We start from the raw sequence: 25,896 nt of genomic DNA, 5'->3' as shown, positions 1-25,896 counted from the left end.
ATTGGGTCAAGATGGCGTCGCCCAGCTGTTTGTGGCTTTTGGCCGTCGCTCTCCTGCCGGGGTCTTGCGCGGCACCTGCACTGGGGCATCTCGGCCCGCCGGTGCCGCTGCCGCTGGTCATCTGGCATGGAATGGGTGAGTGAGAGAGAAGAGAAGCAGGAGGGTTTGGCGACTCCTCTTTCCCAACCTGGGTTCGCATCGGCAGAGTGCGAGGTGGAGAGCGAGGACCGTGGTCGCACAGCACCAGGCTGGCCCGACGTCTTAGGATTTGGGGGGGCTCCTCTGCATTGGAAAGGGAGAGAGGAGAAGGGGCTGTCTTTTGGTGAGCTCTGGCAGAGACCCGTGCGCTGCGTTAGGGTATTTTGGGCGGTTCTTGCCTAATTCTCACGGCGCTGGCGTCAGGGTGCAGCGTCTGGCACTTGAGGCAGTCCTGGCTGTGGCTGCATGACCAGGACATCCATCCTTTTATTCATTCGCATGTAATATGTTTTAAATAAAATGGTGGCAAATGCAATGGAGAAGAGTAAAGCCGGGAGTGGGAGAGAAATGGAGATGGGGGCTTGCAATTTTATAAGCAGGGTCAGGAAAGGATTCACCCAGAAAGTGATATCTGTGCAAAGAGCTGAAGTGGATGAGGGAGGATACCCTGTGGATAGCTGGTAGAAGGAACAGCAAATGCAAAGGCCCTGAGGCAGAAGTATGTTTGATATGTTGGAGGAACAACATTCAGGTCAGCGGGGCTGGAACTGAGTGAGCAAGGAGAAGAAAATAGGGGTTTAGGTTGGGGTGGGTGGGGATGCTGGGGCCTACAAAGGGAGTTGGCTACAATGAGTTGGAAAGCCCTTGAGGGATTTGAGCACATGAGTAACATAATATGACTTACACTTTAAAAAGGACCACTCTAGTTGCTATATTAAGAATAGGTTGTAGAGGGACACAGACATTTGCAGGGAGACAAGTTAGGAAGCAATTGCAACAACTTAAAACAAGAGATGGTGGTGGCCTGAAACAATATAGTAATAGGGGAGATACTGAGAAGCGGTCAAAGTTTGTGTATCTTCTGAAGGTGGAACCAATGGGATTTATTAACGGATTAGATTTGGGATGAGCAAGAAAGAAAGGAGTCAAGGATGATTCCATGGTTTGGGGCTGGACAAGTTGAAGGATGAAGTTGTCATTTTACCAAAATGGGGAAGCCTGTACGATGAGCAAATTTAGGGTAGGGAGAAGATCAGTAGTCTGTTTTTGGACTTAATAGATTTGGGATGCTTGTTAGACATCCAGATGTTGTAGAGCCATTTGGAGTGTGGAGTCTAGGACAGAAATACAAGTTGGAGATTTATGTTGGGAGCCTTCAGTGTATGGCTGGCATTTAAAGCCATGAGACTGAGCAGGATCATGGGAGCGAGTGTACACAGAGGAGAGAAGAGGTGTAAAGATTGAGGCCTGAGGCGCTGCCAACATTTGGAGGTTGAGAGGAGGAGAAACTAGCTAAGGAGAAGGTGGTGGTGGAGGAAAGTCAGAAGAGTGCAGTGTCCCGGAAGTCCAATGAAAATGTTTCCAGAGGAAGGGAGTAATCAGCTGCATGGAATTTTATCAACAGGTCAAGTGAGAACTGCTTATTGGATTTAGCAATCTGAAGATCACTAATAACCTTAACAAACGCAGTTTTGGGGGTGCCTGGCTATCTCAGTTGGTTGAGCACCTGAGTTGTGATTTCTGCTCGGGTTACGATCTCACGGTCATGAGATCGAGCCCGGTCTTGGGCTCTGCGCTGGGCATGGAGCCTGCTTAAGAGTCTCTCTCTTTCCCTCTGCCCCTCTCTCTCGCTCGCACTCTTTCTTTCTGTCTCTAAAACAAATTAAAGTAAGTAAATAAATAAATGAAATCGTTAAAAAAAAAAAAGAAAGAAAGAAAAGAAAGAAAGAAAGCAAGCAAGCAAGCCCTGAAGAGGAATTACAGTCAGCAAATATAAACAGTTTTCTCAAAGCTCTGTGCTGGGTTCCAGGGCTACTACAGTGGAGTTAAAAGAAGTTATTATGAGAGAAATAGAGGATGCTTTAAGCCTCAGCTTTTCCTTCTTTAAAAATGAATTCTTAAAGTTCCTCTTAAGTTAGAAATGGGATGATTAAGCTCAAGATGGAAAATGATCTCAGCCTACTTCTCCAACTGAGCGGCCAGTCACTTTTCTTCCAGTTCTTGGTTTTAGTTCTTTGAAACAGGAAAAGAAACAGGGCTGGGAGTAGGACGAGGCAAAGAGACCCCTACATTGCAAAAGTTAAGAAGGCACTCACTTTCTAGCTCGTAGAAGTTCAGGGTCAGCACTTGCACGAACCTGCGAGTGAGTACCTCCTGAAATTTTGTGCCCTAGGCGTTTCACTTTTCTTTCCCTAGTCCTAGTCCTTGAGTTTGATTCCTAAGTGCTCTTGACTCTACTAACCCCAGATGTTCCAAATGATAAGGCAGGGTAATATGCACCTCTGCTTACTTTTCAGTTATGAATTCGGTGTCCCAACTGTATTGTGTGGGCTTTTGAAGTTTGTTATTACTTGATAAAACACGAGCCACGCAAAAAATGGTCTTTTTTTTGAGGTGAAATTCATGTAACCTACAATTAACCATATTAAGGTATGCAATTCAGTGGCAATTAGTGTATTCATAATATTGTTTTACCAGCGCTCCTCTCTAGTTTCAAGTTTTTTTCATCATCCCAGAAAACACTGTACCCCGTAAGTAACCACTCTATTCCCCACTCCCAACACTTCCTGTCCAATGTCCAATGTCCAATCTGTTTTCTGTCTTTATGGATTTGCTGGTTCTAGATATATCCTATATAAAGGGAATCAAACATTATGTGACCTTTTGTGTTTAGCTTTTTTCACTTATAATAATGTGAATTTAGTGTGAATTTAATGTGAATTTGGGTTCATCCACATTGTAGCATATGTACGTATGTATGTAGCATGTGTATTTCTTTTGTTTTTTATAGCTGAATAATATTCCACTGTATGTGTATACCACAATTTGTTTACCCACTCATCCATTGGTGGACATTTGTGTCACTTCTACCTTTTAGCTATTACGAATAGTGCTGCTGTAAACATTGAGGTACATGTTTCTGTATGGGCATGTTTTAATTTCTCTTGGGTAGATATCTAGTAGGGAAATTGCTGCATCCTATGGTAATTGTTAGGGTTACCTTTTTGAGGAACCACCAAACTTTTCACGATGGCTGCATCATATTACATTTCCACCAGCAATGTACAAGGGTTCCTATTTCTCCACATCCTTGCTTGCTACTTTCCAGTTTAAAAAAATTTTTTTTTAACGTTTTATTTATTTTTGAGACAGAGAGACAGAGCATGAACGGGGGAGGGGCAGAGAGAGAGGGAGACACAGAATCGGAAGCAGGCTCCAGGCTCTGAGCCATCAGCCCAGAGCCCGATGCAGGGCTCGAACTCACGGACCGCGAGATCGTGACCTGAGCCGAAGTCGGACGCTTAACCGACTGAGCCACCCAGGCGCCCCTCCAGTTTTTTAAATTAAAGCCATCCTAGTGGGTATGAGGTGGTATCTCATTATAGTTTTGATTTGCATTTCCTTTTTAAAATTATTTATTTTAGTGTTTATTTTTGAGAGTGGGGAGGGGCAGAGAGAGAGGAGGACAGAGGATCAGAAGCCAGCTCTGCGCTGACGGCATGGAGCCTGATGCAGGGCTCAAAGCTCACAACCGGAGCCAAAGTCGGTCGCTCAACTGACTGAGCCACGAGGTGCCTCGATTTGCAGTTCCTTAATGACCAGTGATGTTGAACGTGTTTTCATATGCTTGTTGGTCATTTGTATATCTCCTTTGAAAACATGTCTGTTCAAGTCCCTTTTCCATTTTTAAGTTAGGTTAACTTCTTGTTGAGTTGTAAGAGTTCTTTGTGTATCCTGGGTATTAAACCGTTATCAAATATATGATTTGCAAATATTTTCTCCCTTTTTATTTTTTTCCTTTTGCAAATATTTTCTCCCATTCTGTATGTTTCACCTTAAGAAAAATTTTTGTTTTTAATCTTTATTTTTGAGAGAGAGACAGAGTGTGAGCAGGGGAGGAGCAGAGAGAGAGGGAGACACAGAATCTGAAGCAGGCTCCAGGCCCCGAGCTGTCAGCACAGATCCCAATGCGGGGCTCGAACTCACAAATCGTGAGATCATGACTTGAGCTAAAGTCGGACGCTCAACCGACTGAGCCACCCAGACACGTCATGTTTCACATTCTTTATAATGCCCTTTGAAGCTTAAAACTTTTTAAAAACTATGTAACCCGGTTCATGAATATCTGCCATTGTCTTTGTTGTCTAGGAGACAGCTGTTGTAATCCCTTAAGCATGGGTGCTATTAAAAAAATGGTTGAGAAGAAAATACCTGGAATTTATGTCTTATCTTTAGAGATTGGGAAGACCCTGATGGAGGTAAGGCCCTTCACAGCTCTGTTCCTTTGAAGGTTTGCTGAGTGATTTCATAGAATATACTATTAAAATGCTTTGTCTTGCATTTTTAGCGGCAAATCTTGCAATGATACTTTAACTCTTGAGTGGCTTGTGTGCAGATAAACTAAACAAATTTGCCTTCTTAGAGAAGACACCAGTGGTGGTTCTCATCCCCATCCTTCCTCTGTGGCTCCTCTTTTAGGATGTGGAGAACAGCTTCTTCTTGAATGTCAATTCCCAAGTAACAACAGTGTGTCAGATTCTGGCTAAGGACCCTAAATTACAGCAAGGCTACAATGCTATGGGATTCTCCCAGGGAGGCCAATTTCTGTAAGTCCTGTTCTGTGATGTCATACGACTTACATGGGATTGAATTTTTTTTTTCTTTTATTCAGATCTAGCCCCTCCTCTAATTCTTTTGAGCTCTTCATCTATCTTGGAAGGAACACTATTCTAAGATGTCTCCATGTAAAAAGCTTTATGGAACTTTATTTTCTGTGAAAGAGTAAGGATTTGTTTGGCCATCTGGGGGAAATCCTGACACTCCCTGGCTTTGGGGAATCACAGAGAATGAAGTAGCTTCATCTGGGAAGTTGGTGGTTGATGATACATTTCCATCTGATAATCCTTTTCTCCCCCAGGAGGGCAGTGGCTCAGAGATGCCCGTCACCACCCATGATCAATCTGATCTCGGTTGGGGGACAACATCAAGGTAACCTTGGCTTCTTTGCCTGCTTTTTTCTGTTTTAATCCACACGACCACTTGATTTTATTTATTTATTTATTTATTTATTTATTTATTTATATTAAAAAAAAATTTTTTTTTAACGTTTATTTATTTTTGAGACAGAGAGAGACAGAGCATGAACGGGGGAGGGTCATAGAGAGAGGGAGACACAGAATCTGAAACAGGCTCCAGGCTCTGAGCTGTCAGCACAGAGCCTGACGCGGGGCTCGAACTCACAGATTGCAAGATCATGACCTGAGCTCAAGTTGGACCCTGAACCGACTGAGCCACGCAGGCGCCCCTATTTATTTATTTTTAAAAGTGTATTTATTTTGAGAGAGAGCACACACGCACACCCGCGTGTGCATGAGTTGGGGAGGGACAGAGAGAGAGGGTGAGAGAGAATCCCAAGCAGGCTCTGCACTGTCAACACAGAGCCCAGCATGGGGCTCGGTCCCACTAACCATGAGATCATGACCTGAACCGAAATCGAGAGTCAGATGCTTAACTGACTGAGCCACCCATGCTCCTTGTTTTTAAAAAACACAGGTGTTATTCAAATGCATGTTGGTAAAAACCTTATTCATTCAGTCAACAAACATGTATTGAAAATCTGTAAGACAGACAAGGTCCCTGTCTTCAGGAAATTAACATTCTAGTTGGGGGGTAGGGAAGAAATAGACAATGAAGCAAGGAAATAAATAAATACAGAGAGTGAAAACTATGATCAAGAAAAAAAAATAGGACAGGGGGTCCCTGGGTGGCTTAGTCAGCTAAGCGTCCAACCCTCGGTTTAGGCTCAGGTCATGATCTCACGGTTTGTGGGTTGGAGCCCCGGGTCTCTCTCTGCCCCTCCCCCAGTCGTGCACATGCCTGCTCTCCTTCTCTCTCAAAATAAATAAACATTAAAAAAAATAGGATAATACTTAAGAGACGGGGCAGCGGTTAAAGGTGTGGGCTCTAGAGCCAAACTGCCTGTGTTCATATCCTGACTCTTAGCACTTCGTATCTAACCTTGGGCAGAGTATTTCATCTTCCTGTTTAGAAGTCTCTTATCTGTAATATGGTACAAATAATGATTTCCTCTCTTCATGGTCATGAAGATTAAATGAATTATTGCCAACATATGGTTAGAACTATGCCGGGCAACCCTGAAAATGTTATTGATGAGGATGATGAAGGTGGAAGGTATAACTGGGGGAAGGGTAGGAATTGGGGTTAGGCACTACTTGAGTTAGGGGAGTCGGATGTGACTTCCCGAAGCTCCGACCTGAGAGATGAAATGAGTCCAACCACTGAAGCAGTGAGAGAGGAAATACATCTACCAGGGAACGGCCGGTGCCAAGGTCCTTAGGCAGAAAAGAGTATAGGAGCGTCAGGGGGAAGCTGGTTATGGTATGCATGCTCTACGTTATTTTCTTTTTTAAGTGTTTATTTATTTTTGAGAGAGAGAGAGAGAGCAAGCAGGGGAGGGGCAGAGAGAGAGGGGAACAGAGGATCCAAAGTGAGCTCTGTGCTGACAGCAGAGAGCCTGATGCGGGGCTCGAACCCATGAACCGTGAGACTGGGACCTGAGCCGAAGTCAGACGCTTAACCAGCTGAGCCACCCTGGTGCCCCTCAGTACATATTTTCTTGAGGAATAAGTGAACGAGATCAGAGGTTAGTTCAGGTCTGTTTTATTCCTCACAGTGCCTTGCACATAGTAGTTACTCAGTACACAATTCTTGAAAGAATGGATATTTGGCTTCTGCTCTTGTAGGTGTTTATGGACTCCCTCGGTGCCCAGGGGAGAGCTCTCACATCTGTGACTTGATCAGAAAAACACTGAATGTTGGGGCTTACAACAAAGCTGTTCAAGAACGGTATGTATGGCTGGCTAAAAAAAGATACAGAACTGTCATTGCATGAAAATATCATGCTGACTTTCAGGGTAGCAGTGATTCCAGGAGTAGGGGCCAGTGATATTCAAATGAGAGGCTTTTTATAAATATCTCTGTGCTATCTATTCAGTTGTATTGTAAACCTAAAACTGCTTTAATACTAATTTTAAAAAGGAAGGGAAGGTATTCTTTTAATACACATATATATAAAGTTTATTTTATTTATTTTGAGAGAAAGAGGGAGAGAGAGGGAGAGAGAGAATCCCAAGCAGGCTCTGCACCATCAGCGTAAAGCTCAACATGGAGCTCAAAGTCACAAACTGTGAGATCATGACCTGAGCCAAAATCAAGAGTCAGGCGCTTAACCGACTGAGCCACCCAGGGTTTTTTTAGGGTATTTTTTTTTAATATAGAAAGAATGTAATTAAAAACAAAATAAATTTCCATCTTAAAAAAACTAACAAAAGAGCCTTTAAAAAATCCCAAGCCCAAGAAATTACCATATATATTTTGGAGGACAGATTCTTTGTGTTGTCAGTAACGAGGGTTTAGCCTCCTATGTCAGTGTTTGCAACTACTCAGGTGTGTTTGGATATTTAAAAATGTACAGAATCACTTTTGGAGTGTATTCTTTTCAATTGTTTCCAAACTTAAATTGTACATCAGAACCCCTGGGAAATTCATTAAAATGGATCCTGGGGCTTCATTCCTGGGATCAGAGATTAGATTTGGATTTAGTAGGTGTGGAGTATTCTAAACGATAACAGATTTGGCATCGACTAGTAAGGCTCTGGTAGCTACCCTACAGGTTTTCTTTTTTTTTTTTTTTTTAATTTTTTTTTTTTTAACGTTTATTTATTTTTGAGACAGAGAGAGAGACAGAGCATGAATGGGGGAGGGTCAGAGAGAGGGAGACACAGAATCTGAAACAGGCTCCAGGCTCTGAGCTGTCAGCACAGAGCCCGACGCGGGGCTCGAACTCATGGACCGCGAGATAATGACCTGAGCCAAAGTCAGCCGCTCAGCCAACTGAGCCACCCAGGCGCCCCTACCCTAGAGGTTTTCAAAGCATATCATTTTTGTCTAATACCAATTCTTCAATACAACACTTCCTTGAAGCCATTTTCCAGGGTTCAGCCTTGCCAGTGACTCACATATGGAAACAACTACGGCTAGCTCTCTCTTCCTTTCCTACCCTTTGGCTACATGCACAGCGACAAAGCTGTGTTGGGTCAGTAGTGCCACCTGGTGGTCAGTGAAAGAAACTAAGATACTTTTTTTTTTTTTTTTTAAGATTTTATTTTATTTTTTTCAAATCCACCCAATGTGGGGCTCAAACTCATGACCCCGAGACCAAGAGTCACATGCTCCACCGACTGAGCCAGCTAAGCACCCTGAAACTAAGATACTTCTATGTCTCCACCCCCTTTCCCATTAGGCATCTCAAACCTCTGCTAAGCTTTACCCCTAACTCTGTTTTGACTAGTCACAGCTCAGTTGTCTGTATTCTACGTGTTCTCTCTGCTCATGGATATGTGTGACTTCTTTAAACTTCATTGTTATTTATTCTTTACTCATTATTCTTCTAACTCTTGCCCAGATGCCTCAGAAAAATTCAACGTTTTCTTTCTTTGTGTTTCTTTTGTGAACCAAATACAACCCTTGGCAATCAGAATTATTAGTGACTATAAATGAGCAGTCATGGCGGGGAGCCAGTCACATGTAACTGATTAAAAGTGGTAGATTGATGTGTTTGTCTTCACTTCCTCCTTTTACTGGAATAATAATCAACTAGTAGCAAAAGAATAAAAAGTAATAAACCCACAAGGGCAGAGAAAACAGGAGAGAAGAGACAGTAAAAGATGTCAACACGTTTTTAAAAGAAAGCAGATGAATGAGTGATAATTGTTTTAGCAGGAAACGTCGAAACCTTGTATTTCTATAGAAGGATGCACTGACAAAGAGGGAACAGGTTCACTTTTTATAGCTCCAGAAAGGGTCAGGAATGAGGTGCATAAGATCCTTTGGAAGGTAGAGATAAGTGCCTGGGGCTAAAAACAGGACTTTTTGTTGGGGAAAAATTTTTCTATATAAGGAATGATCAAACCGCCGTTCCCGTGAGTGCACATCCAAGTGATTGCTCCTCCCCCATTGTGACAAAAAAAGCAAAATTTATTCTCTGGAGCAATTTAACTAGAGAAGTGCCAGCCTCTGAGACAACAGGCACAGGATGGTGGTAAGACACCACATAGAAAACCCACGCCTTCCCCCTTCCCTCCCACTCAGTTCCCAGAATGGTAGCATTGAGGCTTCTTACCTGCGAGGGTGTCGTTCAGCAGCAGGCCCGTCTCTGGAAAACCTGACTGGCCCCAGAGAAAAGATCTACAGGTTGATGTTTTGGAATCCTCCAAGATGATAGGATTCCTCTTGACCCCCCTGAGGTGAAGCCACCAGGAGGTAGGCTCTGTTCTCACATGAGGAGCCTCCAGCCAGCTCTTGTGGTGTCTGTATAAACCATGAGCCCGGACCCCCAGTCAGACATCTGAGGAAAGCTTCTAAGGCGAAAGACAGACCAAAACCAACAAAAAGTATAAAAAGCAACTTAGAAAGAAAAGATGGCAGTTCAAGGAGCCAAAGAAAACCTTAAAAAAAAAAAAAGCCTATAATTATTATCTTTGGAGATAAAGAATTATAATCCAGGGCACCAGAAAAGAATGTGAATAAAATCACCAATCAGAGAGTAAAAGAGAGCTCCTGGAAATTAAAAATAAAACAACAACAACAAAAATGTGTGCGCAAGATGGGAATATGCACTTGAGGAAATCTCCCAGAAATTAGAACAAAACCTCGAAGAGGTTAAAAGGAAAAAAAAAAAGAGAGAACTGACAAAATGAAAGACATTTAGCTGTTTGGGAAGTCCAGTTTCTGACCGATAGGAGTTCTGAAAGTCGCCCAGAGGAAAAGGGTGGATTGGAATTATCAAAGAAACAATACAAGAAAATTTCTCCGGCCGACAGGACATGAGTTTCCAGACAGAAAGGGCTCGCTGAGTGGTTAGGGCAACAGTGAAAAAAGATTCACGTTGAGGTACGCTCCTGTGAAATTTGAGAGCACCGGGATAAAGAGGAGACCCCAGGGAGGCCACCCACAGAATCCGTACTACTGACCGCCCCTCCTGCCAGCAGCACTGCTAGCTAGAAGGCAGTGATGCAGTACCTTTGTGTCCTTATTTATGTACGTGTGTATTTATTTATTCATGAGGGGATGGGGAGGAACAGAGAGGGAGGGAGAAAGAATCCCAAGCAGGCTCTAAGCTGTCAGCACAGAGCCCAATGTGGGGCTCAAACTCACAATCCGTGACATCATGACCTGAGCTGAAGTCGGATGCTTAACCAACTGAGCCACCCAGTACCTTTGTGTTCTTTTTTAATTCTTTAAATGTATTCATTTATTTATTTAGGGAGAGTGAGTGAGCACAAGCAGGGGAGGGGCAGAGAGAGGGAGAGACGGAATCCCAAGCGGGCTCTACGCCATCAGCACAGAGCCTGATGCGGGGCTCGAACTCACAAACTGTGAAATCATGACCTGAGCTGAGATCAAGAGTCAGATGCTTAACCAACTGCACCACCCAGGTACCCCACCCACGCACCCACAGTACCATTGTGTTTTAAGGGAGAGTGATTTCCATCCTAGAATTCTATGCCCAACCTTCAAGGAGCAACCAGATGTGAAGGGAAAATAAAGACCTCTTCAGACATGGGAGAAAAAAAAGAATGCCCCTCTTTCTAGGCACCTGTTGGGAGACACTCAGTTCTATCCCGTCTAGTTACGTGGCCTAGTATGTCTTCAGACCTCCTCCTCTTCCCCAGCATGGAGTACGTGGTAATACTTCCCTGCACAGAAATTCGGTGCCGTGCTCAGTTCTTACCAAGTAGGCAGGTTTGGGCTGTTACCGCTAGTGGTGTTGTGTTGAAAGTATTTATTCAACTTGAACTTCCTGTTTCCGTTATTTATAAGTATTGCAGTGGTTTTGCTTTCTTTTAGTTGCAGTTCTAAAGCATTCCATTCATAGTTCCATCAGCTGTTGCACTGCAGTTTGCCAGGCCCTGTGGTAGGTCTGGCAGATAAAGGGAGAATGAGACCATGACGGTCCCTGCTGTCATGCAGTAAGCTGTCAGTGGGGAAAAGGAGGCTCCAAGTGAACAGAGGCAGGGACCACCCCTAACAGTGCTAAGGCCGTGCTGGAAAGAAATGGCGGAGGGTAGTGGAAGCTGTATCTACTCTGGACAAAATGGTCTTTGGAGAATAGGTATTGAGGCTGGGATCTGAAAGATGAAAGGGAGCACAGGAGGAGCTAAGGGAAGAGCCATCAGGCGGAGGGAGCAGTAGGCACAAAGGCCTGATCCTGGGACACCTTGGGCTCGTTCTAGGCCCTGGCAGCAAGTTTAGTGATAGACGGGAGAGTTGGCAGGGGCTACATCGGCAGGGACGTGCAGGTCACGTCGGCAGTTTGGGTTTCCTTCAAAACATCAAGAGAAGCTACTGGCAGGTTTTAAGCAAGGGAGTAACATGGCCCGATACATGTTTTTGGAAGGTCTCCACTGCTTTGTAGAGAGCAGATTGGAAAGTGGGTAGAGGAAAAGCAGGGGCTGTTGCAGCGTCTTGCTAAGAGGTGATGGTGGTGTGGATGCTCCGTGAGATGGAGAGAAGTGGAATGACACGAGGAAGTGGAATGACACGAGATATGTTTCATAATGTAGCTGAACTAGACTGCAAGCCAGGATACATCTCAGCATGTATCACATGGTTTCCCGGGGGAATGGATTCTGAGTTCTCACCAGTTCATTTACAGATTGATACTTCTCTAATTTTATGGGGTTGCTTTTTCTTTGTAAAGTTTATTTTATATTTCTATGTATATCTCCGGTTAGCAGATGGTCAGTATGAGATTTAAAGAGGCAGGTAGTCCCAGTAGAGAGGCGGGAAGGGGGAGGTGAGGGCGTAAAGGGACAGAAGGAGATTGTGTTCTCCTGGCAGTATGTTCCTAGGCTGCCCTTTTTACCCAGAAGGATTCTCGTTGCAGGCGAATAACCAAATCAAACCAAAGTAAATTTTTAAAGTAGTTCATAGTCTGTTGGTACTCAAGGTTTCAGAGGTTCTAGAATCAAGGAATGGGAGTCACAGACAGCCAGGTCCATCTCTCTCCAGCTGGCATTGCTGCTGCCTCTCTCCACGCACACCAGCCTCTCTGGCCACCCACATGGCGAAAGGTGGCCTTGCCTGGCTTCCAAGTTTTTGGGTTTGTTTTTTTTTTTTAAGTTTATTTATTTTGAGAGAGAGAGTGATTGAGCAGGGGAGGGGCAGAGAGAGGGAATCCTAAGCAGACTCTGCAATGTCAGCACAGAGCTCGATGCAGGGCTTGAACTCACAAACGCTAAGATCACGAACTGAGCCATGAGATTGGATGCTTGACCAATCGAGCCAAGTTGGATGCTCGACCGACGGAGCCACCCAGGTGCCCCAGCTTCTAAGTTTTTAATCGTCTCTGCTTAGGTTATTATCTCAGGCGAGGCTGGAATCTTCTGTCCCAATCCAGATTCTTGAGGAAGGGACCATGGCCCAGCTCAGGTCAGGTCTCTGTCATTGACTGTGGCCACAGAAGTGGGACCTTACATACCTGGTTACATACCTGTAACCAGGAGGGGCAGGGCAGGAAGGATACAGTTCCCAGACAAGGGAGGGTTGATTTTGACTTAGGCAGGGACCCCTCAAGATGTCTTCTACACTGTTGAGATCATTCAGCCTTAGCAAAGCAAATTTAATGGAGTACTCGGGAAGCTAGTGAGGGAGGCCTTTTCCCGCACCAGTCCCTGGCCAGGCTCAGTGCGGGCAGCAGTGAGGAATGGTGAGGGTGACTGTTCTCTCTCACCTTGTGGATGTGAAGTCTGCCTTCGAGTTCCCCTTTGAGAAGCTGGCAGCCCTTCCTGGATTTCTCCTTCTTCCAGTTTCCACCTCGCTATCCTGTGCCCATCCCTGCCCCAGGGAATACTGCATTGTTGCCCTGGCCTCAGCCTTGGCCTCTCCTCTTCCTCTGGGCCAGCTCTGCTCTCCTAAGTGGCCCTCCCCTTGGTCCGCGGCCCTCAGCCCTGCATGCCCAGTGCTTGGCAGGGCCTCTGCCCCCAGCAGCTCTCATAGAGCGCTCATCCACAGGTGTCCCGCTGTCCCCATGCCTTCACCCTCAACTTGCCACTTCCTTTTCTGGAAATACTGAGGCAGCCACTGAAGCTCCCTTAGGCACTTTTTAACTGTTCAAAACAGTATAAAGAGTAATGTAATCTGAGACCTAAAATTAATATTTTGTCATATTTGTTTCAGATATTTTAAGAACTGAAACATTTCAGATAACACTGAATTCTACATATCTCTGCCAGGTTCCGTTCTCTGTCCTCCTTCTCTGGTGACAACCACTGTCAAGAAATTAGAGTAGTAGAAGGGCGCCCAGGTGTCTCAGTCAGTTAAGTGTCCACCTCTTGGTTTTGGCTCAGGTCATGGTCTCACAATTTGTGGTTTCGAGCCCCACATCAGGCTCTGTGCTGACAGCTCGGAGCCTGATTGAGATTCTCTGTCTTCCTCTCTCTCTGCTTCAGAGTTACTAACTCCATTTCCAGCCCCCAGCTCCTCTCTGGAGAATGGGGAGCAGGGTTGAAAATCCCGAGCTTCAGATGGAGGTTTGGTCTTTCTGGTGACCAGCCCCTTCCAGGAACCACCTAGGAGCCCACCCAGAGCCTCCTGAGTAGGACAAAAGATGCTCCCAGTATTCTTACATTAACACTTAGGAAGTTACAAGGTTTTAGGAGCTCTGTGCCAGGAACCGGGGTTGGAGACCAATGTATGTATTTTCTATTACTTAGCAGTCCTCGTACAAGAATTTATCTACTAGCAGAATTCACATGTAGACTTTTAGTGATTCATTGGGTGATTTGGGGAATGCTCTGTAACGTCTCTGCTTTAATTCCATCATCTGTAAAACAGAGCAATAAGTATACCTTACGGATTGTAAAGAAGGTTAAATGAGTTAATAGGTGTGGAGTGTTTAACATAGTAACAGTACTTCGAAAACACTCAGTGCACCGAGCTGCTGTTTTGGTGGTTAGCACGTGCATTTTAGGCTTGACTGGGTATTGCCGAGGTGGTTGTACCAATTTCTATTCCCACCAACAGAGTGTGAGTGTTCCTGTTTTCTCCAGTCTTACTTTTTTTTTTTTTTTTTTTAAGTTTATGTATTTACTGGGGCTCCTGGGTGGCTCAGCTGGTTAAGCATCCAACTTTGGCTCAGGTCATGATCTCACAGTTTGTGAGTTCGAGTCCCATGTCAGGATATGTGCTGACAGCTCAGCTTCAGATTCCGTGTCTCTCTCTCTCTCTTTCTCTCAAAAAGAAACATTAAAAAAAAATAAAATTCTTCATAAACATAATTTTTTTAAAAGTTTATTTATTTTGGGAGAGAGGGAGAGTGAGTGCAAAAGAGAGAGCACATGCGCGTGCAAGTAGGGGAGGAGCAGGGAGAGAATCCCCAGCAGGCTCTGTGATGTTAGTGCAGACAGAGCCCGACGTAGGGCTCGATCCCACGAACTGAGAGATCGTGACTTGAGCCAAAATCAAGACTTGGATGCTTAACTGACCAAGCCACCCAGGCGCCCCTCGTCTTACTAACTTTTGATCCTATGTCACATGTCTGTCAGTCAGATGTGTGTGGAATGGTTTCGCATTCCAATCTGTATGTGCTGTTGGACAGCTTGAACATCTGTTCACATTTGTTGTCTGCTCAGGTGTCCCTTTTCTGTGAATTGCCTATTCTAGTTTTTGCCTGTTTTTCAGTTGGATGCTCTTTTTCTTACTGATTTGTAAGTATATACATGCATGTGCACATGTATTATGAATACTAAGCCTTTCTTTGTTAGGTATGTTACACTTAACTTCTCCCAGCCTGTGGGTCATCTTTTTACTTATGGTGTCTTCGTTTCATGTAACAGGTTTTTTATTTTATTTTTAGTTTTTTTTTAATTTTTAATTTTTTAGAGAGAGACAGTGAATGGGGGCATGCACTAGTGGGAGGGGGCAAAGGAAGGGGGAGAGAATCCTAATAAGCAGCCTCCACTCCCACATGGGGCTCTGTCCCATGACCATGAGATCATGACCTGAGCTGAAATCAAGAGTTGGATGCTCACCTGACTGCAGTTTGGTTTTTTAGACGGTTTTATTGAGCTACGATTCACATACCATACAGTTCTCTCATTTAAAGTGTATAATTCATTGGGTTTGGGTGTATTACATTACTTTTTTAAGTTGTGGTAAAACATATATATGTTTATAGATGTTTATACATAATATATTTATATTATATATAAAACATAAAAATTTGCCATTTGAATCATTTAAAAAATTTGTTAATGTTTTTATTTATTTTTGAAGGAGAGAGACAGAGAGACAGAGCATGAGCGGGGGAGGAGCAGAGAGAGAGGGAGACACAGAACTCAAAGCAGGCTCCAGGCTCTGAGCTGTCAGCACAGAGCCCGATGTGGGGCTCGAACTCTCGAACTGTGAGATCATGACCTGAGCTGAAGTCGGATGCTTAACTGACTGAGCCACCCAGGCGCGCCCCCCCCCCCCCCCCGTTTGAATCATGTTTAAGTGTACAGTTCAGGGGCATTAAGTACCTTCACAGTGTTGTACAACCAGCATCTGGGGCAGTGCCTTCTGACTTGGATTCAGGCCGCTTCATCAGTCCTTCTGACTGATGCACAAAGCTATTCTCCTACCCCATATTTTCCTCTCATTTTTTAAAAATGTTTTGTTTTTATTCTCATGCTCTTCATCTACCTGGGGTTTTCTATGCTTGAGTCTGTTTCTGGGCTGCGCTTCTGTTCCATTGGCTTATTTGTCTATTTCCACCCAGCGACCACGCTACTTCAGTTACTATAGCAACGTTTACCCAGTTCCTCTCCAAGTCTTGGCCGTGCTTGGACTTTTATTGTTTCATCTCGAGTTTATTTATTAAAAAAATTTTTTTTAATGTTTACTTATTTTTGAGAGAGAGAGACAGAAAGACAGAGCTTGGGTGGGGGAGGGGCAGAGAGGGAGGGAGACACAGAATCAGGAGCAGGCTCCAGGCTCCGAGCTGTCAGCACAGACCCCGACGCGGGGCTCGAACCCACAAACCGTGAGATCACGACCTGAGCTGAAGTCGGAAGGTTTCAGTGTGCCCCTCATCTGGAGTTTAAATTATTGTCAGATTCTACCAAAAGTCATCTCGTGATTTAGATCAGACCTTCTTAGCGTCTGGCCATCCCCTCAGCGCAAGCTCTGCTGCATTCCTTTGGCTCCCCTTCAGGCGCTTGTTCCTCTTCCTCTAGGACTTGACCAGCATTTCCCCTTGCGGACTCTGCGCGAGCCTGCTGGTAAGCAGCTGGCTTCAGAGCGTGGGAGAGGAGGGACAGAAGGGGATGGTGACAGGTCTGAGAGCACTACCTTTTGTGGAATTTGTGCCACGCGTGGACACGCTACCGAGCTTTACGGCTCTTGTTTAATTTTCACAACAACCCTGCAAAGAATCCGGCTCAAGGGGCGCCTGGCTGGCTCAGGCAGAAGAGTCTGCGACTTGATCTCAGGGTCGTGAGTTCGAGCCCAGTGTTGGGCATAGAGATTACTTAAAAAATATAATTCTAATCCAGCTCAGAGAGGCAAATACCCATGATTCCAACCTGGGTCTGTGCAATACACGGCTGTGGGTGCTGTGTGCACCCCACAGTCCGCAGAGACAGTACGTGTGTATCGTTAAGAGCAAGGCTTCGGGGCGCCAGACTGCCTGCTAGGCTATTCTGGCTTTATTACCTCCCAGCAGGACGACCTCGGGCAAGCTGCTTAATCACTCTGGGTATGGCTGCCTCATTTGTAAATACGAGGCTAATAATAGCATCTCCCCTATGGAATTCTTGTCAGGATTAAATAGGTTAATGTATGTCAAGTGCTTAGAAGAGGCCCAGTGTATGTAAGTGCTGTACTACTCATGCTTCTACTATTGTCTCTAAGCCACAGTGGCTAGAGCAGGCCTCAGGGATAGAGGCTCCAACTGGGGGTGGTGGGGAGTAGGGGGTGTGGGGGGGTGCCTGGATGGCTCAGTCAGGTGTCCCGACTTTGGCTCAGGTCACCCATCTCATGGTTTGCGAGTTGGAGCCCCACACTGGGCTCCTGGCTGTCGGCACAGAGCCTGCTGTGGATCTTCTGTCCTCCTCTCTCTCTTTAAAATAAATAAACGTTAAAAACAGAAAGATGGAAAAAAAGGCTCCAACTTCTGGGGCGCTGACAGCCTCGTGAGCCGGCTGCATTGGAAAGAGTGTGGACTCAGACAGATTTAGGCTCCTAGCTTACCTTGTCTGTGACTGTGTAGCGGTTTTGAGAGAGGTGCTTAACCTCCCTGAATTTGGCCCTTCACTGGTGCAAAGGAGATAATAATAACGAGCCCATGTTTCTTCTCTGCCTCCTGAAGAACCGTCTGCCTCCCCCCACGTCTCCACCTCCCGCAGCACTTCAGCTTCTGCTCAGCCTCAGGCCCTTCCCCCCGCTGCTGCCTGTGCACCCAGCTTCTCGCAAACCAAATGTCCTTCATTTCTTCCTGTTGCCCCTTCTTAGCTCTGCTTCCTTTTCACACAAAAAGGTGACCTAGGACTACTGCCTTTTCAGCCATTGGGCTCCCCGCTGTCATTCTGGGTGTCCGGAACCTGGTCTGGCAAGATCCAAAGACATTTGCATTTATTCACTTGACATTTAAAAAAAACAAAATTTTGGGGGCGCCTGGGTGGCTCAGTCGGTTGAGCGTCCGACTTCAGCTCAGGTCACGATCTCGCGGTCCGTGAGTTCGAGCCCCGCGTCGGGCTCTGGGCTGATGGCTCAGAGCCTGGAGCCTGCTTCCGATTCTGTGTCTCCCTCTCTCTCTGCCCCTCCCCCGTTCATGCTCTGTCTCTGTCTCAAAAATAAATAAAAACGTTAAAAAAAAAATTTTTTTTTTGAAGTTTATTTATTTATTTTGAGAGAGAGAGCACACACCAGCAGGGAGGGGCAGAGAGAGAGAGAGGGAGTGAGAGAATCCCACGCAGGCTCTGCTCTGTCAGCACAGAGCCCGACGTGGGGCTCGAACTCACGAACGGTGAGATCATGACCCGAGCCCAAACCGAGAGCCAGACGCTTCACTGCCTGAGCCACCCAGGTGCCCCTCACTTACCGTTTTTTGAAGGAACTCTGGCCGCCTGTGTGGACGTGTGTGTGCTCAGGCTCACCGCTTCTGAGCATTTGACACTGTTGAGCGCCCACTCCTGAAGCTTCTTCCCTTGTTCTCCTCACCGTCCTGCCTTCCCTTCTGCTCACATCTCCACATCCTACCCCTCCTTCAGCGCCAGCCGACTTGTTTCGGAGCTTGTCTGGCATCCCTGTCTCAGTCCCTTCCCTTCAGCAGAGCCGTCCTGCTGAGCGTCTGCTGTGTGCCAGCCAGCGTGTCGCTGCTGAGGGAGCTAGTCGTCCTTGGGGGGACAGGGAGCCAACTCGCACAGGGTGAGCAACCACAGTGTTAGACCAGTGTCGATGTCAGTATTTCATAAGTGGTCGGAGTTCATCACATGTTAAAAAATCAGTGAAAACTAAACATTGAGAGCACGTGCAGGGGAGGGGCAGAGAGAGAGGGAGACACAGAATCCAAAGCAGGTTCCAGGCTCTGAGCCGTCAGCACAGAGCTCGACGCGGGGCTCGAACCCACAGACCGTGAGATCATGACCTGAGCCGAAGTCGGACGCTTAACTGACTGAGACACCCAGGCGCCCCACTTCCCAAACATTTATAAAGAAATTATAGAACATCCCTCTGACTGCCGACGGGCTGACAGCGCCCCCCTTTGACCTCAGTCGCACCTGCCCTGAGCGTGAGGAGCGCTGACCTCTGCTGCTTCCACTGGGCTCTCATGCCCTCCTGCTCTGCTGAGTGGAACTTTCTGGATCATCACCTCCGAGGCAGCTCTTCCACTCAGGCTGGAGAGCTCGTGGTGTAGAAGTGTTTCTTTTTTCCCCTGCCAGCCTGGGCTAGAGAGCCCCACCTGTGTTCTGACTCCTCCTTTGCCCCAGAGGACTTTTCCCGTCGGGTTCATGCTCAGCTCCCGGTGGAAGTGCTGCGGTGTGGATCCTGGTGTGGATACAGGAACTGAGTGGAAGTGCCTGCAGGGAGGACTTGGGGAGGGGTCAGCGTGGGTGGGGGAAGGTCCGGAGGGGAGGGGAAGCAGAGAGACTGGAGGGAAAGTAAAAGGACGTGAAAACCTGTCTGAACTAATGCTATAAACAACACCAGATCCCTGCCTTTTGTCTTTAAAAATCGTGTGACCTACCAGAATCCTGCACACTAGTGTCATCGGTCAACGATAGGAAAAACGCTTTGTGATTGAAAGGTTAGACCTCCCTCCCAGCCTAAGGATGGCAAGGGGGGTGAAGAGAGAGCGATGGGATGGTTGGGTGCAGAAGAGACAGAGGTGGTGATGGCTGAGTCTCTCGGGAGGAATGGCAAGCAGAGGAGGGTGAAGGAGGTGGGGTTGTGGGCGGAACAGCCTGTGCCACCCTGACCTGGAGGTATAAGTGTGGTAGGGCTCACGGCCATGGTGAAACCAATATTACTGAGTCCTTTTCCTAACTCTGTGGGGCTCTTGTATCGTGCTAAATAGTACTTCCTTGCCTCCGGTGTCTAGTTAATGCGGCTCTTGAACTGTTTCACCAGTGGAAGGCTTGTCTGCTGTATTTACGGGCCAGGCCTGGGACTTGACGGCTCCGATCTTTCGTCCTTTTGAAGTCTCTTTGTGCACGGTCCCCTAGGCACAGGGGCATGCACCCAGTGCGCTGAATGACCTGTAGCTCGGTCCCCTTCACTCATTCCTTCTTCTTCCTGCAGCCTGGTGCAAGCAGAATACTGGCACGACCCCATAAAGGAGGACATGTACCGCAACCACAGCATCTTCTTGGCAGATATTAACCAGGAGAGAGTAAGCACCCATCCCAGGCTGCCGTCCGTAGCTGTGCATTCATTTTGCTTCTGGGGCAGTACGAACAGATCAGCTGTGACTGTTTACCCAACGTATCCTGGGCAGAACCTGGGAAGCAGAAGTCCTGTTTTTTGGGAGGCAGTGCTTCTGAACTTTGTTTCCTTTTAGGAAGGCTGAGATTCTTCTGGCTTTCTCCCCGTAGGTCCTTTTCCTTTCCTTGTGTTGAAGAAGCAGGGTAAGCTCAGCAGGTTGCTGGCTGGCTTAAGTGGAACTTCGCAGCTGCTGTCTTACTGAGGGAAGCCTTCTGAGTGGGTCCCTTTGGGGTCAGATTTTCTCGGAAGCAAGATTTACTTAGAAGAGAGACTGCAGAGTGGGTCCCAGGCATGAGCTTGGTTTGAGAGATTCTGGTAAACTACATGGCTCAATTTATAGCGGGCTTATCTCGAAATTTTTGGGTTTTTTAATTTTTTTTTTTTTTATTTGAGAGAGAGAGAGAGAGCGCGCATGTGCATGTGAGCAGGGGGACGGGCAGAGAGAGAGAGAGAATCTTAAGCAGGCTCTATGCTCAGCACAGAGACTATGACCTGAACTGAAATCAAGAATCAGATGCTCAACCCACTGAGCCACCCAGGCACCCATTTTTGTTTTTTAAAAATTTTATTTATTTTTGAGAGAGAGAGAGAGAGAGAGCGCGCGCGTGACAGAGCACAAGCGGGGGAGGGGCAGAGAGCGAGGGAAACACAGAATCCGAAGCAGGCTCCAGGCTCTGAGCCTTCAGCTGTCAGAGCCCAACGCGGGGCTCGAACCCACAAACTGTGAGATCATGACCTGAGCCGAGGTTGGATGCTCAACAGACTGAGCCACCCAGGTGCCCCCGATTTTTGTTTTTTATTTTTATTTATTTTATTTTTTTTTTTTAAATTTTTTTTTAATGTTTATTTATTTTTGAGACAGAGAGAGACAGAGCATGAGCAGGGGAGGGGCAGGGAGAGAGGGAGACACAGAATCCGAAGCAGGCTCCAGGCTCTGAGCTGTCAGCACAGAGCCCGATGCCGGGCTCAAACCCACGAACTGTGAGATCATGACCTGAGCCGAAGTCGGACGCTTAACCGACTGAGCCACCCAGGCGCCCCTGTTTTTTAAAAACAAAATTTGAAGGGCAGTAGGGGAGAAACAGAGTAGTATTGCAGAGCCACTCAGAATGTGTAGTTTCTCATTTTGCCTTGGCTTTCTCTGGGTAGTAGCCTTTAACCTGTGTGATGGATGGCTATAGGGTGCAGTGACAGACTCATGGCCGCTGGCGTCTGTGTGCTCTGGTTGGCTGGGGTATTGCCGGTCAGATAGGATGGTAAGAAAAGGCTGTACAAGATACATTCTGGGCAGGGAGCTGGAAAAGCAGTCCATACCATGGAGAAGAAATATGGTGGCCCAGGGTCGGGGAGACCAGAGCACTGAAAGGCTTTAACATCCCTGCTGGAACCTGATGATGTTGTCCCTGAAATACCGCTGGCCTTTCCTCCAGGGTGTCAATGAGTCCTACAAGAGAAACCTGATGGCCTTGAAGAAGTTTGTGATGGTGAAATTCCTGAATGATTCCGTTGTGGACCCAGTGGATTCTGAGGTGAGACACTGTATGGGCACAGCAAAACATGCCAGGAGACCCAAGGAGTAAATGGTATTAAAAAACAGCTGCCTGCTGGGGAAAAACCTTCAGTCTCTTTCCGCCACCTCTTGTGTAGCTTAGGGCGTCTTCACCTGAGGTCTAGAACTGGGACAGTGGGGGCTGGAACCCCCACCACCTGAAATTGTTTGCAAAATTATGAAGTTGTGTTCTCTGAAGAAAGGTCTAATGCTTTTACCACATTTTCCAAGAGACCTGTGACCCAAACCACCAGCCCAAAGTCTGTAAATCCCTGAGGTTGGCACGCAAGGTCTGCCTTGACCTGTCCTTTCAACCCAGTCTTCCTTCATTACCCGCTTCATACCCTAGGATCAAGCCATCTTGTACTTTTTGAAGTGACCCAGAGTTGGCCTGTGTTTCTTTTACGTGCCTTTGTTCATGCTTTTTAGTCTCTAGAGTTCCCTTCCCTGGACTTTTCCACCTGATGAGCTCCTATTCATCTATCAAGGCCAAGCTCAAGTGGTCACTTCTTCCATCCAGGATGCCATCCCTATTCCAAGTAGAATTTGCTCTCTCTTTTGCAGAATCATCACATTATGTCAGGCCACCAGGGACTAGCAAACTACGGCCTGCTGGCCAAATCCAGCCTGCCATCTGCTTTTGTATGGCCCATGAACCGCTTTTTAATGGTTAGAAAAAAAATCAAAATATCTGATGACATAATTATATGAATTCATATTTCAGGGTCCATAAACAAACTTTTATTGGAATACAGCCATATTCAGTTTTAATTTTATTTATTTATTAATTAGTCATATTCCTTTTTAAAATATTGTCAGTGGCTGCTTTTGTTCTGGCCTTTACAGAAAAGTTTGCTGGTCCTTGTGCTACACAGTTGCTTCTGTGCCTCCGTAGACTGTTGAAAACAGGGACTATATATATATATATATATATATATATATATATATATTCGGGTGTGGAATTTAGCACGAGGATTTTCACAGCATAGGTGCTCAGTAATTGTAGGAAACAGGAATTCCGGAGAATTAGAAAGTTCTTGGGAAAGATGAACTCCTCCCTCAGGATCCACCCTGAAAAAGAGATGACTCAGATAGACTCTATTTTTATTCTTCGCTACAACTTTGTGATACTGTTGGTTATCTTAACGACTAGCCAGTCTCAGTCTGACAGTGTGTGCTATGTATCTGATCTGACCTTTCTGCCTCCTCTCCTGCAGTGGTTTGGATTTTACCGAAGTGGCCAAGCCAAGGAAACCATTCCCTTGCAGGAGACCACTCTGTACACACAGGTAACTGGGGAGGAGAAGGGTGCTGTTTTTTTCCGCTCCTGGTTCCTGAAGCTGCTAGGTTCTTTGGTGATAGACCCGGTCCCGTACACCTGGGAGCTGTGGGTGCCCGGAATCGTCCGGCTTTGATACGGGTGAGGCTTGTTAGGGTGCTGATTGTTACACCAGCTTATCAGGGGCCAGTTTACAGAAATGTAGATCCCAAATGAAAGACCTGTACCTCGTGGTTTTCAAGTATGCACAACGGTCACATCATCTCCAGATCCTTCCTTCTGATAAAAAGGTTCAGAACTGGCTGCTTTTGCTGCTGTGCAGGGTGCAAATCCAAGAATCCCCCGTGCATCATGAAAACATAGGAGAGGTGTTACTTTAAAACATGAACAGATACGAAGTCCCATCTTGAAATTTAGGGCGGTGACCAGGGGAGCTCCTGCAGGAGCCCGAAGAAGCGCAGTAGGCCCCCCGCCGTTTCTCAAGCAGAGGTCGCACCATTTCATGACCTCTAGTTCTGGAGCCTTCCATGCTGTTGGGACTCTCCCAAAAGTCACAAGTGCTGTCTGCACCACTTGCCTTCAGAGGCCAGTGGTCTCCTCTCTTAGCTTTTCTCCTGCATCTGGTGCCCCAGCTTGGGTGAGATCAAAGGAAAGGGAAGCTGGGGTCTGTTGAGCTTTGGAAATTACAACTAAGAACCTCCCTATCGTGAAAGCCAAACCGACGGTAAGCTACAAGCAACACTCCGGCACCGTCGACTGCCCGTCCTCCCAGCCGTACGTGTTCTGTGGCACCGTGGGTAATGCCATCCTCAACTGCAGGATGGGAAAGCATCTTGAGGTTATTGAAAGGTAATGTTTTCCTGTCTTTGGCTCAGTCTCACTTAACTGACATTTTGAGGCAGTTTTGTCTGTGGCTTGCCCACCCACATAGGTGGTCCTCCAGAAGCTTTAGGAAAGTTTCAGAAAGCAGAATATAGAACTCCAGACAACAGTCTCAATTACATGTGTGTTTCGAACGCTTAGGAGGAAAACTGGAAGGAGGTATCCTTTTTGGCATTTTCGACAGACAGTACACCTACATTTTACTACTCAGGGCAGAGACTGCTTTTTGGGCATTTATCGCCAATGAACATTCTTTCTTTCTATTTTAACTGTAAAACTTTTCATTAGGCCTCTTGACTAACTATGGCCTTTCTCTCTGCAGGACCGCCTGGGGCTAAAGAAAATGGACGATGCTGGCCAGCTAGTGTTCCTGGCTGTAGAAGGGGACCATCTTCAACTGTCGGAAGCATGGTTTTATGCCCACATCATACCTTTCCTTGAATGAAACCCTTGTAGTTTGCACCAGAGCTCAGGGAGCCCCAAGCGCTTCTAAACCAGTAGGAGACAGTTCCCTTCATGCCTCAGCCTGAGCTCACATCCAGCTTGCAACTAATCCTTCCCTCTACTTATCACCTAACATGCCCTGCTCAGAAAGATCTAAGATTTGAACCTTATCCTTTGCCTCATCCTATCAGCATATGGTGTTGAATGCAAGTTTAATTAGTTAATAACCATGCATGGAGATTATTTTACAACCCCTCAATGTGGTCAGGCTGTCTTAGGAAACAGAGTCTGCTGCAGATCAGTGTCAGAACTGTGCCCAGGCCCAGAAGAGGCTGAAACTAAAGCAATTAGAGCCTAAAGGCAGACACCTTGTTCAGGAAAGCCTAGCCGCATTTCAAGCCAAGAGGTAGCCGGGATCCAGGCCCGAGGTGACCATAAATGCTCTCTCAATTTTGCTGGTGGCGATTCAACCAGCGCTTTTTAAAGTATTGCTTAATGTTTCTGCAGAATTTCTTGAGGCTACTCTCTTTTCTCAGTATATTGTCCTGTGGTAGCATTTGATCTGTTCTGCTAGGCCACCGTCTGGTCTCGGTAGCACTCTTTTTGTCCCTTCAGGTAGTGATGAATTAGGTGCTCTGTCACAAAAGGAGGGAAGTGGCACCCAACTGGATTACTTAAGGGAGGGGAGGGGGGTGTACATCTTGCTTAACTTAGGGGAGTGAAAAAATTGTACAAGCAGCTATAACACTGTTATGTCAACTATACTTGAATTTAAAAAACAATGTACAAGTAGAAATGAAAAATGACAAGGCAGCTGGTTCTTCCCATTCCATCCTTGATTAACCTGTCCTTTCTCAGTATGACCAGTGGTCTAGATTCTAGAGGCACTCTGTTGCTGGTGTTAGCAGACAATGGGAGGAAAAATGGGAAGAGATCAGGCTAATTCCCATCTCAAAAAACCGTATTTATCAGTACGCTAAACTATATCTGATGTATTTGATGAAAAAAAAGGATGATTTGCTCAAAAAGTTTGGGGAACATTGTATACACCTTTTCTCCTGTTGGAGAGCAACTCACATTCGAATATTAATGACTCAGAATTCCTGTTTTTAGAGTAAAGAAAACTAACCTTAATCTACTGTTTCCCACACGGAGCATGGACATCTTGGCCGCCCCCTCCCCACCTGGAGAAAACCTATCAGCACTTCCTGGAAGACTGTTCTTCCAGAATGCCAATTTGAGATATGATAGCTATGCAGGAGGGAAGCACCTTGTTAGTGCTGCAAACTTTACCCTTTATGACTTTCCCCTCACCTTTCTCAAGCCTTATTTCTCAACTAAAAGATGAGGATTAAGGGTAACAAGTGGGGGAATATGAAAAAAAGTTTTATGACATTGTCTAAAATAAACAATAGTTTCTTATCCTTGGTGTCCTTTTTCTTTCTTTTCAATATTCTTACATACACCTCAGGGCACCTGGTTGGCTCAGTCAGAACAT

The 25,896-nt window shown here is 46.1% G+C and overlaps 1 protein-coding gene across 1 annotated transcript; it reads left to right on the top strand.

Moving 5' to 3' along the window:
- Positions 1–25,821, top strand: PPT1 (palmitoyl-protein thioesterase 1). Its single transcript, XM_007077399.3, has 9 exons — positions 1–135; positions 4,348–4,457; positions 4,678–4,805; positions 5,117–5,187; positions 6,963–7,065; positions 20,062–20,152; positions 21,675–21,773; positions 23,011–23,082; positions 24,277–25,821. Exons 1-9 carry the CDS (start codon positions 12–14, stop codon positions 24,397–24,399), a joined length of 921 nt encoding a protein of 306 aa, XP_007077461.1. The 5' UTR covers positions 1–11; the 3' UTR covers positions 24,400–25,821.
- Positions 25,822–25,896: the final 75 nt, after the last annotated feature.

Source organism: Panthera tigris, chromosome C1 (genome assembly GCF_018350195.1).
Source record: "Panthera tigris isolate Pti1 chromosome C1, P.tigris_Pti1_mat1.1, whole genome shotgun sequence".
Lineage (NCBI taxonomy): Eukaryota > Metazoa > Chordata > Mammalia > Carnivora > Felidae > Panthera > Panthera tigris.
Note: the sequence above shows the minus strand (reverse complement) of the source record. Positions and strands in the feature narration are given on the sequence as shown.

Excerpts from the sequence above, each read along its gene's own strand:
- PPT1 (XM_007077399.3), top strand. The coding sequence starts at position 12 with ATGGCGTCGCCCAGCTGTTTGTGGCTTTTGGCCGTCGCTCTCCTGCCG. Across the intron at positions 4,458-4,677 it reads TTGGGAAGACCCTGATGGAG|GATGTGGAGAACAGCTTCTT; the intron begins GTAAGGCCCTTC and ends CTCCTCTTTTAG. Across the intron at positions 4,806-5,116 it reads TCCCAGGGAGGCCAATTTCT|GAGGGCAGTGGCTCAGAGAT; the intron begins GTAAGTCCTGTT and ends TTTCTCCCCCAG.